At 45.7% G+C, this 21,818-nt stretch overlaps 1 protein-coding gene across 5 annotated transcripts in view; it reads left to right on the top strand.

Moving 5' to 3' along the window:
• PTPN3 (protein tyrosine phosphatase non-receptor type 3) overlaps positions 1-21,818 on the top strand; it is a 167,423-nt gene that overhangs the window by 111,882 nt on the left and 33,723 nt on the right. For 2 of the 5 annotated variants that reach the window (XM_010808232.4, XM_005210499.5), the window contains exons 10-17: positions 2,453-2,541; positions 3,669-3,732; positions 5,147-5,319; positions 8,905-9,039; positions 11,378-11,554; positions 17,900-17,995; positions 20,494-20,680; positions 20,850-20,924. In XM_010808232.4, the coding sequence (XP_010806534.2) occupies positions 2,453-2,541; positions 3,669-3,732; positions 5,147-5,319; positions 8,905-9,039; positions 11,378-11,554; positions 17,900-17,995; positions 20,494-20,680; positions 20,850-20,924 (996 nt within the window). The remainder of the gene's footprint in view (positions 1-2,452; positions 2,542-3,668; positions 3,733-5,146; positions 5,320-8,904; positions 9,040-11,377; positions 11,555-17,899; positions 17,996-20,493; positions 20,681-20,849; positions 20,925-21,818) is intronic. The other 3 variants (XM_024995600.2, NM_001205687.2, XM_059889024.1) reach the window with 2 other exon arrangements.

Below are 21,818 nucleotides of genomic sequence, written 5' to 3'. Positions count from 1 at the left end.
AACTCTATTAGCCTTTGCCCTGCTTCATTCTGTACTCCAAGGCCAAATTTGCCTGTTACTCCAGGTATCTCTTGACTTCCTACTTTTGCATTCCAGTCCCCTGTAATGAATGGAAAGGACATATTTTTTAGGTGTTAGTTCTAAAAGGTCTTGTAGGTCTTCATAGAACCATTCAACTTCAGCTTGTTCAGCATTACTGGTTGGGGCATAGACTTGGATTACTGTGATAATGAATGGTTTGCCTTGGAAACAAACAGATATCATTCTGTCATTTTTGAGATTGCCCAAAAGTACTGCATTTTGACTCTTTTGATGACTATGAGGGCTACTCCATTTCTTTGAAGGGATTCCTGCCCGCAGTAGTAGATATAATGGTCATCTGAGTTAAATTCACCCATTCCAGTCCATCTTAGTTCGCCGATTCCTAGAATGTTGACGTTCACTCTTGTCATGTCCTGTTTGACCACTTCCCATTTGCCTTGATTCATGGACCTGATATGGCAGATTCCTTTGCAATATTGCTCTTTACTGCATTGAACTTTATTTGCATCACCAGTCACATCCACAACTGGACGTTATTTTTGCTTTGGCTCCACCTCTTCATTCTTTCTGGAGTTATTTCTCCCCTCTTTTCCAGTAGCTTATTGGGCATCTACTGACCTGGGGAGTTCGTCTTTCAGTCTAATTGGCAACTTTACATTTTCTACCTGTAATTGGACTACATCATATCCAAAGAAAACAAATAGTAACTGAATACCTAGTCCATAGTAGCCATTGTTCCAGATGCATCACTTCTGATCATAGCTCATTAGCCAGGACTAGTCACACAGTCCTGCTCCACGAGCTGGGAGGTGGAGATGGGCCTGAATTTAGACAACAGTACCTGTCCTCTCTGCTGTGGGTGTGGTGCAGATGGGAGCACCATCCAACCAGGAGATTTGAGACCCATGTCACTGGCGCATCCAAAGCATTCATTTATTGCTTTATTCTGCACTCGATTTTTATTTTGTTTGCTAATTTCCTCTCCCACCTGCCTCATATTTCCATGTATTCCGATTCCAAGTATCATGTTTCGATGCCACCGTGGTTTTCAGCTTGCAGTTTGGTGTTGCTTTCTGTGTGTGATTTCAGCTGGGGGCCCAGTCGTAGTTACTCTCTGGATGCCCCATGTGTCAGCAGCATTTGCTTTGAGCAGTTTCTCCAGCTCCCCACATGCACGTCACCGTTCATAAGTGGTTCATCCCACTGTCCCTTGAGAGGCTAAGGAGATGAATGTTTATTATACCTAGCGATGCCAGGCCCTGTTCTATGTTCTTACATTCTCTAAGTTCAACCCGATAAAACTCTTAGAGGTGGATTCGATAATCTTTATTGCACAAAAGGAAAAATTGAGGCTCAGTAGCCCAAACCAACATAGCTAGTAAGTGACAGACCTAAGGTTCACACTCACTGGTAACTCTGCTCCTTCTTAAAAATGAAGAGGGACTTCCCTGGTGGTCCAGTGGCCCAGTTATTCACCTTCCAGTGTAGGGGATACAGGCTCAATCCCTGGTCGGGAAGCTAAGATCTCACACTCCTTGGGGCCAAAGAACCAAACCTTAAAAACAGAAGCAATATTTTAGCACATTCAATAAAGACTTTTAAAAAAATGGTCCACATCAAAAATAAAATTATGAGTATCCGAGTGGGTAAAGAGAATATTGATGATTCAGGGGGAGGAACTGTTTTCCTTTGGTTCGTTTTGTTCCTTGGCTATGCTGTACAGCATGCACGATCTCAGTTCCCCAACCAGGGATCAGACCCAGGTTCCCAGCAGTGGAAGCTGAGTCTTAACCACTGGACTGCCAGGGAATTCCCCGTGCTGGAACTGTTTTATTTTAAAATTACTTGTTTTTTAACAGATTTAAAACAGCTTTTGTCACTGTATCTTTGTCATCTTAATTGTCTACAACAATGCCTAGCACATAGGCTCTTAAAAATGTTGAATGTATTGGATCTAAAAGCCATATTTTATTTCTTCATTGGGTTTAGAATCAGCAGTGCTTCACTTCAGCTAAAGCCTTTGCAGTGATGGGAGTTGAGATTTGTTTAAAGCAGTGTGGGGGACGAGGCTTTTCTGTTTTTAATACGGTGTCTGATACTAATTATTGAAAGTATAAAGGCAGATGTTCATTTCTCTGATTCTGTGGAATGAGTAAGCTTGCCTAATAACTTTGTAAACTGGCAGGACCCAGGTATTGCTGTCAGGCAATATATTTTCACTTTAGGAGAATTTGGTGCTAAGTACTTAGATCTTAAGTTTATCTGTTAAGAGGAGATTTTTGCCTGTTTTCTGTAATTTTCCTTTTGGAGCTTATACTTAGTGCTATTTATAAAAGCGTGGGTGCTTGAGTTACCAGAGGCCATAAGCATGACAGTAACACTGTGAATCTGAGGTCTTCCTATTTTACAGGATCTGCACAATTTAGATCTAATGATTGGAATTGCTTCTGCGGGCATTGCTGTGTACCGAAAATATATTTGCACAAGTTTCTATCCTTGGTAAGTGCAAACCAGTTCTAATTATTCTCTGAATCATGCTTTAAAAATATGCTGAACAAAAGTAATGGTACCTCTAATTTTAAACTTTTACTTCTAAAGAAGGGACAGAGACTTTCTCCCAAGTTTTTACCTCTTACCTCTACAATTCATCCAGATTCTGTACTTGGGAAAATTCTTCTGGTTATTACTGGAGATCCCCTTCCCCCTTGGTCACCCTATGGTTTGGTATACCCTGTGAAACATGGATAAAAACAGCACAAGGCAGGTTTTGGTGTTAAGGAATCCTTCCTGGGCGGCACATGAGCCAGAATCCAGAGAACTTCCTCTGAGCAGGAGTTGTATTCTCTGTGCAGTTCCTGAGTTATTAATTGAAGCTTTGTGCCCAATTCTGGTCTAAAACCTGAGGAGACCCAAAAGACTCGAATCATCACAAATCTGAGAAAGATCGTGCTGTCCCCATTGTTCCAGAGGCTCTCTGCTGGAGGAATTAAGAGTACATGCTCCCATCCTGGCTTCAAGCATCTCTGGATGAATGATCTTGAGCGCTTACGGGATATCTCCCAGCCTTATTTTCCTCATCTGAAATTGGTTATAACAATTTGGACTGTTGCAAGGCTTAGTAGAGGGGCTGCCATAAAGCTTGAAGTAGAGGACGTGGTGCATAAAAAAGGCTCAGTTCGTGGTGGCTCTAATTGTGTTACTCTGCAGACAAGAGGCTAGTCGACCCATGGCTGTTAAGTGGCTTTTAAGTTGCAAAGCAGCTGGGCCGTGGGTCTAGGTCCGTCTGTGCTCCTCCCACTGCTCCACACTGCCCTCAGCTGTCTTGCCCAGGTACACACCAGCTCCCGTAAAGCTGCAGCGTCACAGAACAGCTGACAGCAAAGGGAGCGCCTTGCCCACGGTCCTTGTTATTTCAGAGCTACATCATAATCCAGTGGCCGCGATGTGACGCTCAGCTTCGGTCAGCTACTTGGTGTTTGGCCGGGGCCATGGGGCCGCCATCCTTTCTACGCTGGAGCGAAGTCTAGGAAGCCGAGAGCCCCTGGCCATCACCATGAGGCGTCAGCTGCAACCCGGCTGCTCCCTGATGTGCTTTTTTTGTGTCATGTTTTATTTTTTTTTGGCAGGGTGAACATTCTAAAAATTTCTTTCAAAAGGAAAAAATTCTTTATACATCAGCGACAAAAACAGGTGAGTTAAACCTCTGCTTGCTTTGGTTCTTTTGCTGTCAGCCACTTCAGCTCTTAGCCCTTCGGTAGGTGAAGGCGTTTGTCGTACATGTAACAGGGGAGAGAGAGCTCAGCAAGCAGTGGAAAGAAAGTAGGTATTGGGATCCAGAGGGCCCCGTGGTTCTCTGTGTAATTCACTCTGCTTATCTGGCTGGGGAAGTCGCTTGCTTTGGAGCCAGAGATGTGGGGTTCAGGCCCTAGCTCTTCCACTTGCCCAGCTGAGCGGGTTACTTAACCTCCCCTAGTCGGAGTTATGTTGTTTGCTGGAACACAGCAATGCCCACTTCTCAGGGAATCATCTGATTTAGGTAGAGGTGCCATTGGTCAAAGCCCCTGGCCAAGCCCACCGCAGAGATAGCAGTGAAAGTCAGCAAGGTCAGTTTCTGCCCTTGATGTGTTTAAAATGCATGGTGGCCTTGGGTGTATGTCTCATAGGAGGAATCCACAGCCCTCCACATAATTCAGCTTGCTTTTCCACTTGGAGAAGAGTGACTTAGAGGTGAGGGAATCCATAACTAGCAAGGTGGAAGAGCTGGAATTTTAGCCAGTCTTTATGAATCTGAGCTGCCAGCTCTTACCATGACGCCACCCTCTGTCTTGTTTGTTAGGCTGCATATTTCTCACTTACCGTCACTACACCACTTCCCAATTTTCCAAAGACAGTGTGTGCTTAAAATGGCTCCACACCACAGTGAACTCTTAGGAATGAGAACACTAAAGCTCAGAGCAAATAAGGACTAGAATCTGAGTCTACTAAGGACTAGAATCTGTGCAGTCCTGAGCTGCATATGCAAGATGCAGGGTACCAGAAAAATGCTCACGATGGTAATTTAACATGAGAACAGAAAGCCTGAATTCAAGTAGGAGGGAAATTGAGCAAATGACCAAAATGATGATTTTGAGTGAGCACTAGATTTAACTCGCTTTGTGGAAAGCGAATAGAGAGATCCAAAGCATTATGAGTCCTGTCATTTGACAGGTGAAAGATTATTTCTTCAGGGGAGAGATTTTTTTCCCAGAGCTAAATTTTAAAAAGGATTGTATCAGGCAGCCTTTATTCGATTGTTCCAAATATATCCAACCTAGAAAGGTAGACAGATGTGAAACGAAAGCATTCATAAAAGACCACAGAGTGTGATAGAGAGTTTGACGCTGGTCATCTTTTTTTTTTTTTTTTTACCACATTCATAAAGATGGTTAACAACTCCTGCTGTTGAATATTCTTAGAACCCTGTTTTGTGGCCTAAGGAATTTTGAAGCCAGTTTTCCACTGTCTGTTGTTTCTTCCCGGATTACCACACATGTGGGCATAAAGTGTTCGAGACCCTACTTCTCCAGCTATGCAGTTGAAATCTCTACTGTGCTTTTTCTCCCAGACGGAATCCAGGGAGCATATAGTGGCCTTCAACATGTTAAATTACCGATCTTGCAAAAACTTGTGGAAGTCCTGTGTCGAGCACCATACATTCTTCCAGGCAAAGAAGCTGCTACCTCAGGAAAAGAATGTTCTGTCTCAATACTGGTCTCTGGGCTCCAGGAACCCCAAAAAGTGAGTATTCTCTGGAGGCAGTCTCCACACTAGCCTGAAATGTAAACCCGACCTAGTAACCCCTGGGGAGCAGATATCCTCCGGGAAAGAGATCTTTCCCGGGAGGCCCCCACGTCCTGGGGCCAGAGCTGCTGGTGGATATTAGAACCTCAGATGAAAGTCTCTGCAGGGACAAGCAGCGATGTCTCCTTCCACACACACTCAGGTACTTCTATTCCTGTTGCTTGCTTCTGCCTCCTCAACTCTGTATTACTCAGAGCTCCCAAACACCCACATTTGCAACGACTCCCCAATGAAAGCACACGGCAGTGACTCATGGTCATCTTGGTGGCATTAAGAGAGCCTCTCCCACTGAACGTTAACTCCATAAGATGCTCTGTGATAATGAATGAGTGAATGAGCACACGGAGAAGGCAACGGCACCCCACTCCAGTACTCTTGCCTGGAAAATCCCATGGACGGAGGAGCCTGGAAGGCTGCAGTCCATGAGGTCGCAAAGAGTCGGACACAACTGAGCGGCTTCACTTTCACTTTTCACTTTCATGCATTGGAGAAGGAAATGGCAACCCACTCCAGTGTTCTTGCCTGGAGAATCCCAGGGATGGGGGAGCCTAGTGGGCTGCCGTCTATGGGGTCGCACAGAGTCGGACACGACTGAAGTGACTTAGCAGCAGCAGCAGCAGCAGCAGAATGAGCACAAGTAAAGATTTCCAGAGTCAGCTGACTGACATACACGACAAACAACAGTCACATGGTAGTAACAACAGTAATTGCAGTTGACGATTACTGAGCGCTTACTTTGCTCCTCACACATATGTTGTTTAACTCTTTTTTAAATATGGCAGTTCCATGTATGCTGTTAGTCATAGGAATGATATTCAAAATACCTAATGATTAATACAGTAAAATAAATCTATAAATTGAAATTTTTTAGTTTATAGTATATTGTCTAAACTAACCATGCAGTGTATATTTTTGTATATGTTTTTATCCTGCCTTCTAAATAAAAGATGTAGCAAAAATTGCCTGTCAAATTATTTAAATTGTTTGGTTGGAAAATTTATTTTTGTGATTTTTTTTTTCTTTGATGCTGCTGCCACTAATGCTAAGTCGCTTCAGTCGTGTCCGACTCTCTGCGACCCCAGAGACGGCAGCCCACCAGGCTCCCCCGTCCCTGGGATTCTCCAGGCAAGAACACTGGAGTGGGTTGCCATTTCCTTCTCCAGTGCATGAAAGTGAAAAGTGAAAGTGAAGCCGCTCAGGTGTCTACTTGAAAGTTACAGAGTCGTGTCCGACTCCTAGCGACCCCGTGGACTACAGTCTACCCGGCTCCTCCATCCATGGGATTTTGATGTGGCTGTTACTAAAAATGGTGCCCCTATCTGAGCCATTATCAGATACGTGGGACTGTATCAGACCATTTGACCATTTCAGTGACTTTCCTACTATATTGGCAATCAGTAGCATTCTAGATTGAATAAGTGGTAAATGTCTGTTGATATCATTGATAGTATTTATGGTGCTTAATGCTCTCTCTCTGTTTCTGATGAACCAAGAACAAATATATTTTTCAAGGTTTTGGCTTATAAAACCATTCAGTATTTTTATACCTGCAGAAACTATTTCTATGAATATAATTTGCTGGAATGTAGCATTTACTTTGGTTGGACTTAATCCTCTCGGCGAGCTGAGAAGTGGCATTGAGAGCAACTGAAAGCTTGGACTCTGTTACTAAGAAACCTGGCTTCAAATCTGATCTACATCAGTTTTAATTTAATTTGCTTCTTCAATTTCTTCTTCTATAAAGTGTGGCCAACACGGAGGATGGTTTTTTTTTTTTTTTTTGGTTATCCATTGTGACAGATAAAACCACTCCTATTTTGGTGGCTTAGAGCAGTCATCATTCTGTTATATCTCAAGACCTTGTGGGTCATGTTTTCAGGAAGGGTGTGCGTGACTGGATGGTTCTTCTACTGCATGCAGTGTGTGGATTGGGGTTTCTTGGTGAGATGAGGCTGGTGGCTGGGCTGGGCTAGGCTGAGGGTCCAGGACCACCTCTCCACACCTGGTGCCTTGACAGAACTATCAAAAGGCTATACTCATCCGGACCCCCATCCTCTCTGTGTGTTCTCAGGGCCTCTCCCGGGATAGTTGGCCTTCTTACGCGGAGGCTCAGGACTGCAAGAGTCTAAGGCAGAAGCAGCTGGTCATCTTAAAGGCTAGGCCTAGATCTGGCACAGTTAATCTTGGTCAAAGCAGTCACAGGCCATTCTGGGTGGAAGAGTCAGAGAACTTGTCCCCCGCACCCCCCTTTAATCTGCAGCTGTGGGTCACTTGGGATATGGAGGGTGACTTGGTGGCCATAGGTCAGCAGTTCTTGACCACCAATCCCAGCTTCAGCATACTGGCAAATCTCATCCCTTATTATCTCTGTTTCACAGATGGAGAAACTGAGGCTTAAGTTACATGATTTGCCCAACCCCTAGAGATACAATTACACATTCGCATGTTGGGCCTCTGAAAGCTTCTACATGAAAGAAACTTGTTTGGTATTTTCCAGGCTTATAGGACAATGGAACACTTCTTTTTCCAAAGAGTACCTATTAATAACCTGTGACGCATACTTTGGGGAACTGCTGCATTCAACCTTTGACTCATCGGGCTTGCTCCCACTATTGTGATGCTGTGCTCTCAATCAACGATAACTGGGTTTCTGGTGTAGATTCTCCTGGTGATGCTGCTGTGAGATTTTGATCAGGGTGACAGCCATATTTCTCACTGAAAATCAGGACATTGATATTCCAGAGGGTGTGCTTCACGTCACCTATGTTCTTTTGAGGTTTTTTGTCATGATTTTTGTTGGCTTGCTGGCTTTAGGCTGCAAGGAAATGTGTCAAATGTTTTAAGGTATTAAAATATCCTTTAAAATTTAGAAGCTCCAGACTGAGTTTTCCGGAAACTAGTTTCCAACTCCATCCTCTCAAATAATTCATACTCTGAGGGGTCTAGAGAGCTGAGATTTAAATTACGCAGGTATAAATGAAATCCGAAAGTAACCTTTAGGGTGGCACATTCAAAGAACACAGCCCAAAACTGTGCTGTCTAAGCATATTTTCTCAGGTCTGCTCTTAAAGAGTTCTGAGTGATTTACGGTGACAGCTGCTGCCAGCTCGAATGACAGAGAACCCCGGGAAGGATGGTGAATGTGTGTACTCATGCCAGTGTGAGTAAAAGTGAGAATTCCTTCAAGTTCCTTGAACGGTGTTCCAACATTAATCCTGAAATTCCTTCTCATCTGGTAAGGTGTGGTTATGTTCTGAAAGCAGTTTTGTTGCTTGCAGGAGTAAGGACAAGAAAATATTTTTTCACCCAAAGAAAAGAAATAACGTCAGGGAAAGCCGGCCCAGAAAGGAATCTCTGGCCCAGGTGCCTCCACTCCCGGGAACCTTGGCCGGGGTCATCAAAGTGTTAACTGGCCCTGCGTCAGGCAGGGAGCGTGTGCAGACTGTTCGTTTCGTTTAGGCTATCACTTCCATCTCGTTGAACATGTCAGTGTAAAAAGTGAACCTGCGTCTGGTTTTTCAGGTCTGTAAATAACCAGTATTGCAAAAAGGTGATTGGAGGGATGGTGTGGAACCCAGCCATGCAGAGATCTTTATCGGTGGAACATTTAGAAACCAAGAGTCTACCGTCCCGGTCTCCACCTATTACTCCCAACTGGTATGTCTTTCTGTGTTTGGTGCTGTCCACCAGTAAACACTTTATTTCTTTTAAAAACTAAGTAAAAATAAAAACCTAACTATAGATGGTCTATGATGAGAGTTTATATTTGCATATTTGACTATTGCAGAAGTAACTTTTTATGAGATGCACAAGTATAGCTAGACATTTTTTTTAGTGTATGATGTTTGGATGTTATTTTTATATATATATATATATTTTTTTTTTTTAAGTCTTTCAAACTTGTTACAACGTTGCTACTGTTTTATGTTTTGGGTTTTTTTGGCCGTAAGGCATGTGGGATCTTAGTTCCCCAGCCAGGAATCAAACCTGCACCCCACCACCAGACCACTCGGGAAGTCCCTGGGATGTTCTTTTTTAAAAAGTTATTTGGTCTAAATAAATTGGAGCACTGCAGCCTACTGAAGTGCCCCTCTTGAAATTGTATTATGCATTAGTATATTCAGGTTTTGAGAAGTTCTGTGATAAAGAAGCATGTTTAACTTTTATTTAATCTCATGTTTCCCATTAATAGCAAACAAAATAAACTTTGAGAAAACATGGTAAAGGTATGTAATACAACTGACAGAGGATGTGTGACCCTCAGCAACAGTAGCAAATGCTCGTTGGAAAGTAGCCTACCAACTTCTAAGTTGATGGACTTGGCTTAAAAGGAGGGAATTGGCAGTTTGGTGGAGTGGGTAAGGGCACTGGGCTTGCAGCTGGAACACCTGGACTCAGATTTTGGCTCTTCTGTTCATTAACAAATTTGTTTATCTCTCTGGTCTCAGTCTTTCCATCTGTAAAGGGGTTGAATGAACTAACAATGTACAAGTGCTTTGTAAGCTATACAGAAAGGATCAGGTAGAATTGTTGTTATTGTTAGTATTATTTTATTATTATTGTTGTTAGTATAATGTTCCTTAGAGACATCAGGCCATTTTTTTAATGCCTCCAAAACAGCCAGATGTTATGGGGGGAGGGGGGAACCAAGCTGGAAACCTTGGCTCAACTCTGCCCTAAAATAGGATTATGGCTTTCTGTTCATTTCCTGATAGGGTGCACCTATAAATTCTTAAGGAGTGATCTACCAAGACTAAGAAACATTCTACCAGGCAGGCAGAAAGGGAGTGGCTGTGCAGGACTGCTGGGAAAGGAGACTCCGCTGGGGCCAGATCCTCTGGGCAGGAATGGTGATGGTGTTTAGTGGTGGAAAGTTATAACATGACCGAGTAGATGGATTCTTGGTTCCTGAAATGTAGCACTCATCCTATAGTGGTCCATGTGTTCCATAAAGTAGCAGCTGAATTTGTCTGCAAGTCTCTTAGCAGCAGAGGCCAGGACAACATTCAGGAAAACAGCGGGCTTTGGCTCTCACTGCTATTTATAGGTCCTCTCCGGAGGAGTCACGAGCCTTTCTGCTCAGCTTTGGGCACCGTGTATTGATCCTCCAGGCCCAAAGGGATTGCAAAAGTGGAGGCCCTGACAGCCCCAAGGAGAAGTGGTCAAAAAGGAAGGGCAAGATGAAAAAGCAAGGACAATGAAATTTAAGAAAGTTCAGCCGCCTAGAGCTGCCGATCACAGGAGCCGCTAGTGCCTCGGTGCTGCCCCAGGTGTCACCCCAGGCATTCTGAGAACATTGCCTCATTTGCTTCATTGTCAGGAGCCAGATGGGTACAGCTGAGGCTCAGAGAGGTAGAGTGACTTGCCTCACGGCGCACAGCTACTGCTGCTATTGGAAGGACAGAGCGGTGCTAATACAGTCCATGCGGTTGCAAGGAGGTGGACATGACTGAGCAACTAGCACTTTCACTTTCAATGCCACGTAGATCTATCTTGAAAAGCAAACATTTCATCTTGGATCAAGTGAAATTGACATTAGGGGATATAGTTGGAAGAAGGTTCAAATTTTGCCCCCCAAAAAAACACCTTACTTTAGCTTCTGAACCTTCTATTTATACTGCACAAATGAATCAGAAAAATTGTCTGATGAGCAGCCAATTTGGCCTCCTTATGCATTGAGACCTACCTTAAGTGCTCTTGGAAGAATAACTCCCTCTAAACCAACACTCAACAGCTTCCCAAAGGGCACAAACCAGTCTTATCTGCCGGTTTATAAAGTTGAGGGGCCGTACCACTGGGCTCAGAGTCTCTGGGACCACGCAGCTCCTGGTTGGATTCTGGTATAGTAAGGCGGTTAACCGGCTCTTAAATTCCAGCAGCATCAGCAAAGCCACCCTTGGGACGGTCAGGGCACAGAGGTTAGATCACTGATGTCTGATAGAACCCTGAAGTAGAATCTGCTTTCAGCGCTTCGCTCTGCACCTTTCCCCACCAGGCGAAGTCCTCGGCTCCGGCACGAGATCCGAAAGCCACGGCACTCTTCTGCAGACAACCTTGCCAACGAGATGACATACATCACTGAGACCGAAGATGTGTTCTACACCTACAAGGGCTCCCTGTCCCCTAAAGACAGTGATTCCGAGGTCTCTCAGAACCGAAGCCCGCACCGAGAGTAAGAAACTTGTGCTCCTGTCTTTCCTGTGTCCCTTGGTTGGGGCTGTTGAGGAATTTGCACAGGCCCCATGGCCATTTAAGAGGAGGCAGAGGCTAGAGCCAGCAGCCAGCTCCCTGGGGTGCTCTCTGCCAGGCTGAGAACATCAGTCCACTCCCTTCCCCCAAGAGCTGTGTGCCTGGGGTCATTAGCTCGCCCTGCTTTTTTGTCAGTGACAGCAACCTACCGTCCACACACCCATTAGCTCTCCTGAATGGTGTTTTCTCCAGTTGATGAGCAAAACGCAGTTTAAACCATTCCATACACCAGAGGTTGAGGGCATGTTGACTAGAGCAGTATGTCTCTAGATTGTCAGCCTTCGTCCGCTGCAAGATTCCCCACCCTTGAAAGTGTGCTCATTTCTCTCTGCCCACAGAAAACCTTCTCAGATCCACAGTCTGTCCTCAGGGCATTTGTTCGCTTTGGTTTTTAATGAATATTTAGAATAAAGGAAAAAAAAAAACACGCGCAGAGAACATCTCAGCATCTCGGATTTTCTTTGTTAAATTTTTGTCAAGGACAGTTTGCATCAAATTCTTTTATGTCCCCATAGTCCTTTTTTTTTCTTTTGTGACAAACTCCCTTCACATTTCAAGATCAGGAAAAAATATGTCTCTCCTAAAATACTGCCTTGAGTCCTTTTATTATTCAGTAAGATAATATCTGATTTACTTGTTCCCTGTTCGCTTGACTAGCAAGGAGCTCAGAGCTGCATGTCAGACTCCGTTGCATTAGCTTCGCAGAGCCCAGATTTCTGACATAGTCCTTAAGCTTTCTTCTCTGTCTTATTAATGAGTCTTATTTTTTCTCTGGTCTTAATGAATTCACTGTTCTACCATGTCTGCACATTTTAGAGTAAGCTCTCTCAAATCATTTTTTGAAGGGAATAAGACACAGATCATAAATGACAAAGTGTGATGGGCATGGATCATTTTTTTTTTTTTAGGAAGTCAACCATGGTCATTGGGTATCCATTCTGTTTAGCCCCATGCTGTGCCCAAAATGTAGAAACATACGATGCCTCCCCTGACAGCAGAGGATTAAAAGAACGCACTTCGGTTAATCTGTAAATTTTTACCACTCTAACTCCTAGGATTAAAGCCTTAAATGCATCCTGACCATTCTCTCGGCATCGCAGGTGAATCACGGATCTCACTTCACACTTAAGTGTGAGATTGCTCTCTCTCTGTTGTCGCTGACCGCAGCAAACATGGTTTCCAGCTTATCTGTGTTCTTAACACCTCTGGCTGAATAATCCTCTGGTCATTATTTCCTTGTGACCTGAGCTTGGATGATGCTTCTGTTGAAATGATCGCTAACTCTTGCTCCAATTTACAGCGCCGTTGAGGCTACAGTGGAAGGGTGTGAGTTCCTCTGTGGGGCACAGTGGTTGTGCATGTCCCACAAGGCAGGAGCCCAGGCGAGCATGACTTGAGCCAGTATGAGCCTGTCAGGGGCTATGTCGCTTTGGTGAAGGAAGGAGGAGGTTTAGGAGCTGACTGAGGGCTCTGAGATGCCCAGTCACACCTTCCTCCGTGTCAGACCCCCCTGTTGTGGTTTGCAGTCCCATCATGGAATTGCACTGTCCAGTACAGTAGCCTCTAGTCATGTGTGGTTATTCAGATTGAAATTATTGAATATAAAATAAAATGTAAGTTCAGTTCCTCAGTCACACAAACATCATCTCGAGTGCTCTGGACCACCTGTAGATCAGATCAGATCAGTCACTCAGTCGTGTCCGACTCCCTGCGACCCCATGAATCGCAGCATGCCAGGCCTCCCTGTCCATCACCAACTCCCGGAGTTCACTCAGACTCACGTCCATCGAGTCAGTGATGCCATCCAGCCATCTCATCCTCTGTCGTCCCCTTCTCCTCTTGCCCCCAATCCCTCCCAGCATCAGAGTCTTTTCCAATGAGTCAACTCTTCGCATGAGGTGGCCAAAGTACTGGAGTTTCAGCTTTAGCATCATTCCTTCCAAAGAAATCCCAGGGCTGATCTCCTTCAGAATGGACTGGTTGGATCTCCAACATGTAGATAGAGGCTACCAAATGGGACGACACAGATATAGCACACTTCCAGGGTGGCCAGGTGGACAAGAGATGGATCCTGTCCACGAATACGTGGATGTCCTCTGCTCATTGTGGGTACGTGGACGTCTTAAAGGGCTCTACTCGTTGCTGGGTCCTGAGTGCACTTTCTATACCCTTGGCTGCTCCTTGAGGGAACGTGAAGGTGAAGTAGACAAGTCTTTGCTTTCAGGGACCTCAGGCCACCTGAGCAAATAGCACATTATCAACCTTCATCAGCACACTGTGGGGCTCGGTCCGTTTGATGAAAGGAGAAGAGAGTTTAGGAAAACAGCGGTTTCTGAGAAGCCTGATTACAGGTCCTACCTCAGATCTTCCTAAGTGCGGTCTGTGACCCCACAATGGAATTACAGAGCATCCAGACCTTCACAGGCCAGGACAGCCACACACACGTGGCTGTTTGAATTTAAGTTTATTAAAACTCCATTGAAAATTGACTTCCTCAAGCCCTGTTTGGTTTAAGTAATTCCTGGCCCTGCTCACCCATCAATTCTTCCTGAAACTCCTTTGTGAGACCTAGGAAGGTGTATCATCCTGGGACACTATTTTGCAGTGAACCATTAAAAGTAGCAAATAATGGTGATTCAGAGGCAGCCTACCTCGCCATGGCTTTGCCAAGTGAGCCACAGTAGACAGCTCACTGAGTCCAGTTAGCAGCTATACTTTGCAAGTGGGATGAACAGTTGAAACAAGTTCAGCCCCTAGCACGTCACATAGGTAGGGGACCCCGTCCCACTGGCAGGAAGCCACCTTCTGCTGAGCTTTCAGAGGCAGCAGGCCTCCATTGGTCCTCCATTGCCCAAAGCAGGAAGGGAAGGCTGGTCTGTACTTGGTGAAAAAACTGTGGTGGTCTTTTCAGTGAGTACAGTCATCCCAAAGTACCTCAGGGGGATTGATTCTAGGACCCTCAAAGGTACAATATCCATGGACACCCAAATCTCTCGTAAAATGGTGAAGTATGGTTGGTCCTTCATGTGTGTTAGTGTTAGTCGCTCAGTCATGTTCTACGCTTTGTGACCCCGTGGACTGTAGCCCGCCAGGCTCCTCTGTCCATGGAATTCTCCAGGCAAGAATACTGGAGTCAGTAGCCATTCCCCCTTCCAGGGGATCTTCCCAGCCTAGGGATAGAATCCAGGTTTCCTGCATTGCAAGCAAATTCTCTCAGGATTCCCTGAGCCACCAGGGAAGCCCTGATCCTTCATAACTCTGGATTTAATTTGATCCACAATTAGCTGAATCCACGGACTCCCAGGGTCAGCTGCAGTATTTGCAAAATGTTTAAGAAGCATTGAACATGTTTTATATAGCAAATTGGCGTGTTAAGAGGCAAGAAGAAATATCCTGTCAGAGATATCAGATGAATACAGACAGCAAGGAGAGTTCCTTTTGAAAGAAGGATGACGTGCAGTGTTCTGTACCCATGTAAACAAGAGGAAGAAGGAGAGAAAGGAAGAAAAGAGTGATTCAACTTTGGCTCTCAACCCAGAGGCATAGCTCCGACTCTCTGAACATTGTCCTCGCGGATGAGTCACTGTGGTTTGTGGCGTATTTATAGCAGCGCGGCAAAGTTTATGATTATAGTTACGAGTCCTTGGCAGTTTGCTTTGTGCCCGAGCAGGCGGTCCTCTTGTTACCCCTCAGCCATTCTGTGTTCCTTGCCTTGCTTCAGAGCCAAGGCCAGAATCTGCAGAGAAGGAAGTTTCCAAAAACAAAAACAACCTGCCACCCAGGGAAGAAATTAAAAAAAGAGGGGGAGTGCCCCAGAGGAGAAAACGACTTTGCAGAGCAGAAAGCTGGAGGAAAACAACTTTGAGGGCAGATGAGGGTTGTGTTTGATGAACTTTTCGGCCCCCATGATGTCTTGGCCATTTTCTCATTTCCTTCTCCAGAGCCTGCCTTGTTCCGGGGACACGGGGCAGCTGTCGGCTTTTATTTCCAAACTTCTGTACGTACAGCCATATGAATACACTGATCTGTAGCGTGAAGTGTATTGAAAATGGTTAAGATGGTAAACTTCATGTGAATTTCACCACTGTTTTTTAAAATGTTTTAAAATAGCTTCTGTGCATTGGAAGGAACTCTAGGTATCCCCTTCTTCAGCTGCATCACCAGGGGTAGGAATTCCCTCTGCCTTGTCACCTGGTCACCCAACCAGTGACGGGCAGCTCTCCTGCCGTGGGGCAGCCTGCTGTCTTGGACAGCCTGGTTTCCAGACTGTGTCTCCCCGCAGGAGACCAGCCAGCGACAGGGTTTCTCAGGAGTTTTGTTTTCATTTTCCCTGCACCTTGCCTGCCCTTCTCTTGGTCTCAGGCTGCTTGCATGTGGACGTCTGATGACTACTTTAAACCCAGCCTGGCCCAGCCTCAACTCATCATCTTCTGTCCAGCCTGCGGCTGCTCCTGTGTCTTGGTGAGGCCGTGTTCAAGAACCACCCTCTTGGTACCTGTTGGAACGTCAAGCATCCTCAACAACTTCTCTTGCTCCTGCATCATCCAGTTCCTCACCCGTTGTTTCTCTCCCGCAAACATCTCTTGACATGGACCCCTTCACCATCCTCCCCATCGCATTGCCCATGTATAACTGCCATCATCTCTCAAAGGGATGCTTGCAGCAGTGTTCTAAGTATCCTCCTGTCTTTGGTCTCTCCTCCTCCTTCCAGACCATCCTTAACAAGGGCTCAGTTCAGTTCAGTTGCTCAGTCGTGTCCAACTCTTTGCAACCCCATGGACTGCAGCACGCCAGGCCTCCCTGTCTGTCACCAACTTCTGGAATTTACCCAAACTCATGTCCATTGAGTTGGTGACGCCATCCAATCATCTCATCCTCTGTTGTCCCCTTCTCCTGCCCTCAATCTTTCCCAGCATCAGGGTCTTTTCAAATGAGTCAGCTCTTCGCATCAGATGGCCAAAGTATTGGAGTTTCAACAAGGGTAATAGGCTTATCTTCCTGAAATTCAATCCCGAGCACATCACTCCCCTGCTTTTCTTTTCTGTGCTTTTTCAAAGTTTCATGCCTCTGCAAATGCTGCAGATTTGCTTTTTTTTAAATTAGAGTTTTATCTAAAATACTTTCTTCTTCCCTCCTGACTACCTGTCTAAACTGCTACCAGTTTGTCTTCGCCCCCTCTTCTGTGGAGTCTCTCCTGGCCTCCCCAGACATCTGAGCATCTCCCTTAGAGTGTGATGATAATATTTGACTTATCGCTGTACCTTAAAACAGATAGTGAGCTCTTGGAGAGCAGAAATAGTACCCTGTTCACCTCTCCTTCCCCCAGACCTGGCATGATATCTGGCACTTAGATATACAATGACTATGTGGATAGATGGACAGACAGACACATGGTCACATGAAAGCGGATGCAGCCCTTGGGTAATGCCCAGACAAGCTCCCAAGTTTTCATAATGGGTGTCTCCTCTGCCACTTCCTGGCAGGTCCGCACATCACATGAGACACAGCATCTGATCTGCACACCAAGGACTCACACAGATTTACTGCGACAGGTTTTGGTTAACTGTCCTCCGTTAGCAGTTCTCTGTGGTAGGTGCTGCTGCAGGGTATATGTGGGTGAGAAATTCTCAGAAAATTCAAGCACAAACTGACCAAAATATACCCAGTGCTTTCTTGTTATTGAGGTATCACAATGACCAGGGGGGCAGCCTGGGGACGATGGATGACCTGTGACTCCATTAGTGATGAGACAGAGCTCAGAAAGCAGCATTTCTGACCCGTTTTCCCTCCGCCACCTCTGCTACTTCTTAGGTGAAGTTTTGATCTTGGGCCCTTGGCGTGTATTGCAGAAATAAAACAGTGTCTCCACATCACAAACACCCGAACTACGGAGACACTTTCTGTTACTCAGTGCGCCTTACATCAGGATCCATGTAGATTGGCTGGCTACGTGTTAAGTGCCCTTGGGGAGGAACAGACAGAGGACTAGGGTCTCTCCCAAGCTTGAGAAGCCCATAGACTTGGGAGAGAAATGCCATGCGGAACAGCTCCCACTCTGTCACCCACCAGAGCCAGCGCCTCCTCTCAGGCGCCCCCAGTGAGAACTGTGAAACCCTTGGTGGGAGCACAGCTTGGCTTGGCTGACAGGTTTGGGGGCGGTGGGGGGTGGTCTTTAGAATTTCCTAAAGTTTAGGAAAGAGTGGTATAGAAAATATCACGTGGTAAATCTTGCCATTTTAACTTTTTCTTTAACCTTGCTTCTCTTCAGAGAAATGAACTCTGTCCTGGCTTTTGTTTCCGATGCCTACTGCGTTTACAGTTCTGAAGCATCGGCTTCTGAGGGCGAGCACCCGTTTGTCTGCCGGTCAGTCCGTCTGTCTGTCTCTGCCCCTTTCTCCTCCGGGAGCTGGGGGTGGCCAGTCCGTCCCCAACTGCTCTGGCTGCCCCTTCTCCTGCCTCTGGGACAAACGGCTTGCTGCCGGTCTCTCTCCCTGCCTTTCTCGGCCCCTTTCACAGTTGCCCCCTAATCCTCAGCGGCCCCCCTTGTCTCTCGCTCAGTCACACCTCACGTCCTGCCCCAAGAAGGGAGGACGGCTGCTCAGCCTGGGGCACTCACTCGTGGCATACCTGTGCTGTGTCCAGCTGCCACCTTCTCGTTGCGTCTCCTCATTTGATGTCCTCCTCGCCATCTGTCTGTCCATCTTCCCCGCTGAGCCGAACGTTACTGCAGCCTGCAGGGAACGTCTGTACGTGGTGGCTCAGCCAAAAAGAATATTGTCATGTTTAATAAATTACCATCTAAAAGTAACCTCTCCGCCCCTACTTAGAAAATAGGATTGGGGACATAATGACTTTGAATATGTTATTTTTAGTACTGTGGGTTGTTTTGGATAGACCATTATACTGAAAAAGAAAAATACTTTAAAACCTTATAGAATGTCATCTAAATTCTATATGACATATTTCAAAATTCAGAATTTAGAAGTTAGATATGATGAATACAAAAATACATCACACTTTACTGAGAAGCCTGACCTCTTCTGCTGTGTCGCCTTGCTCTTCTGTTTGCATGTCGTCACCGTTTCCATCACTCTTATCTCCAGATTCTTCCAAATACTTGAAGTATGAATGCTGTTGGCAGCTTCATGTTAGAGGTTCAGTTCCACGCCTAGCTGGAAATAGCGTTTCCTGAATCCTTTGGGTTTTATCTTGTTTAGTAGCGTCATGTCTCCCTTTCTGCCACTAGGAGGTGCTCTTAGAAACATGAAAACAGAAAAGTTGCCTACTTGAGAATTTTTTTTTTAGTTTCCTGTTAACTAAAGTCATTTATTTTCAGCCTGAAAACATCCCACTAGTACACAGCTTTAAGTCCAAAATCTCCTCGCTCTGAAATGCTTTCCCATCCATAATACCCCTTAACCGGCAATTTGAGCACCTTAAGTTCAAGCTCTTCTCTTGCAAATAGCTCTATTTCTACACTACTCTGTCACTGAAATTTTGTATTCAGATGAATTGTGATTGTGAATCACTTTATATGAGTAAAACAATACAGATTTTATATTTAAAGTAAGCTAATTTAAACTTTCTGGGAAACAGAGAGGTACTCCATTAATGGAAAAAAAAACCCTGGAAAAGGACCTGAAATACAGGTTTAGTAAGAGGCAGCAGTGACTGTCGTCTGTCTGTCTCACTGTCTTTGTCTGCTCACCTTTCCCATCACTAACCTGAAGTGAGGTCAGAATGTGCAGGAGTCTGTGCAACATGAGGACAGCCCCATATTCTGTAGGTGTTTTGAAGGCATCTTTTGCTCAATCTGTGGCCCTGGAAGGAGTCTAGTGTGGGTGTGCATGATGCAGAGGAGTTGTGTGCGCTACGCAGTGTTCATCCTTGCAGCCCTGAGAGGTTGGGGAGGATGGTCTTAGGAGCAGATCCGGTGGCTGGGAGAGGGGAGAGGTGCTCAGGGACTCATGTTCATCAGACTCCCGGCGGGTGAGGAGAAAGCTGTGTGACCTGGGGCAAGTTACTCAGTGCCTCTTAACCGGTTTCTTCATCTGTGACATGGGAATGGAACAGATGACCCTAGAGGTCTTTGACACTTCTCAAAGACAGCATCATCCAGTAGAACTTCCTGCAGTGGTGGAAGTCTTCTGTGACTGGTCTTGTCCAGTGCAGGAGCTTCTAGCCACATGTGGCTGTTGGGCATTTTTGAAATGTGACTGGCACAGCTGAGGAATTTTCTAATCTTCACTTCTTTAAATAGCCACTTGTGACTGGTGGCTGCCATATTGGGCTGTGCAGCTCCAAGGTACAGAAGGACCTATATTAGAGAAAAATAAAACCTATGATCTCAGCGGAGGCGATGAGTGGATGTCACAGGTGAATAATGTAAACTCGGATTGATATAAATTGTCCTGAATGTGCAGAGTCAGTCCCATTTCCTCTGGGTAGCAAACTGTCCTGTGAAGCAGAGTTATGAGCAGGAATGAGATGGAAGGAAAAACTTTCAACAGTGGAGACCCACACGTCTGAGTGAGCTTAAATAATTAAGCACCAGAGTAGCTGGGCACAGCTCCCTTGTTACCCTTCTAAAGCTGCTGAGTTGTCAGCAGTTCTTGGTACTGCCCTGCCCTCCTCCCCCTTTACCCCAAAACTAAAAGCTGATGCTGTTGAGGCCAGCTGGGGGTGTGGGCAGCCAGTAGACTCTGGGTGTGCACGAGCCCTGGGCTTGACCTTCAGAGCCCCTCTAAAAGTTCTAAGGATTGGTGACAGCCATGAGATGCCAGGCTCCAGCAGTCAGTATTGTGTGCTCTGATAGAATATTAATCCAGTTATTAAAATATCTCCTCCTCCCCCACGATGAAGGAGTATATCCGAGAACAGCCCAGCACAAAGCTGCCTGACCCAGAAGTCATCCAGTTCTGTGTCTCCATCTTCAAATGCTCCAGGCTCCTGCTCCCCAGATGGCGTCGACCAGCAGTTCCTAGAGGACTTCCACAGGGTGACCAAAGGGGGCTCCGCCGAGGACTCCAGCCAGTACTACTGTGACAAGGTGGGGGGGCGGGGCTCAGGTGCTGTGGCCAAAGCGGGCCAAGCCAGCCGGGCTTCCTGTGTGGGGCTGCCTCTTGGGCAGTTAAGTGGTTAGGACTCAAAGGAATTAGGTTATCACCAATCACTGGAGAAAGAAGTAACGTAATTGACGATTTTCTGACATTTTCCAGAATGATGGTGACGGCTACTTAGTCTTGATCCGCATCACGCCAGATGAAGATGGGAAATTTGGATTTAATCTAAAGGTACATTGTGTGTAATTTATAAGGACGTGTGATGCTCTGAAGCATTCTTTAGATGACTTTTAAACTTCCATTACAAATGTGCCATAGACCTAAGGCTGTGTAGGAAAATTGGCTTGGCCTTCAGAATTGGGAGCTTTTCAATGGGGCCATAGGAGTTGCCTCATACCAAGTGCCTACTCTATATACTTGTTTATATCCCCTTATTGAGGATATAAAGGGGATTGTTCATATCCCCTTATTGAGTCCTTTTATTAAGTGGTGAAGTTGGTATTTTGAAACATTTTATAGATGCAGACTAAGGGGCTTCCCAGGCGGTGCTAGTGGTAAAGAATCCGCCTGCCAATGCAGGAGATGCAAGAGATGCAGGTTCAATTCCTGGATCAGGAAGATCCCCTGTAGGAGGAAATGGCAACCCACTCCAGTACTCCTGCCTGGAGAATCCCATGGATAGAGGAGCCTGGCGAGCATCAGTCCATGGAGTCGCAAAGAGTTGGACACGACTGACTGAACACAAGGCTCGGAGAGATGGGAACCCCTCAGCACTGCTAAGAGAGAACAGGGATTCAGGTGCAGGGCCATAACCTCCTCTGTTTCCCTCTAGGCCGGCTCTGCAAACTATGACCTACGGGCCCAATCCCATCTGTTCTTACAAATAAAGTTTTATTGAAACACAGACACCCCATTCATTTACAAATGGTTTATGTCTCCTTTGGCATTTCAATGGCAGAGGTGCTAGAGTGCCCTCTGTCCCACAAGCCACAAAAAGTAATATCTGGCCCTTCCCAGAAAAGGTTTATCAGCTTTAAAGCAGAGTGAGGGCAGGTGATCTTTGCTGCACACCCTGCAACTGCCATCAAACACTCCTTTCTGATAGCCCAGCAGCCCCGCTGACAG

This window comes from Bos taurus, chromosome 8, assembly GCF_002263795.3.
Source record: "Bos taurus isolate L1 Dominette 01449 registration number 42190680 breed Hereford chromosome 8, ARS-UCD2.0, whole genome shotgun sequence".
Lineage (NCBI taxonomy): Eukaryota > Metazoa > Chordata > Mammalia > Artiodactyla > Bovidae > Bos > Bos taurus.
This window is presented reverse-complemented; position numbering and strand designations above follow the sequence as displayed.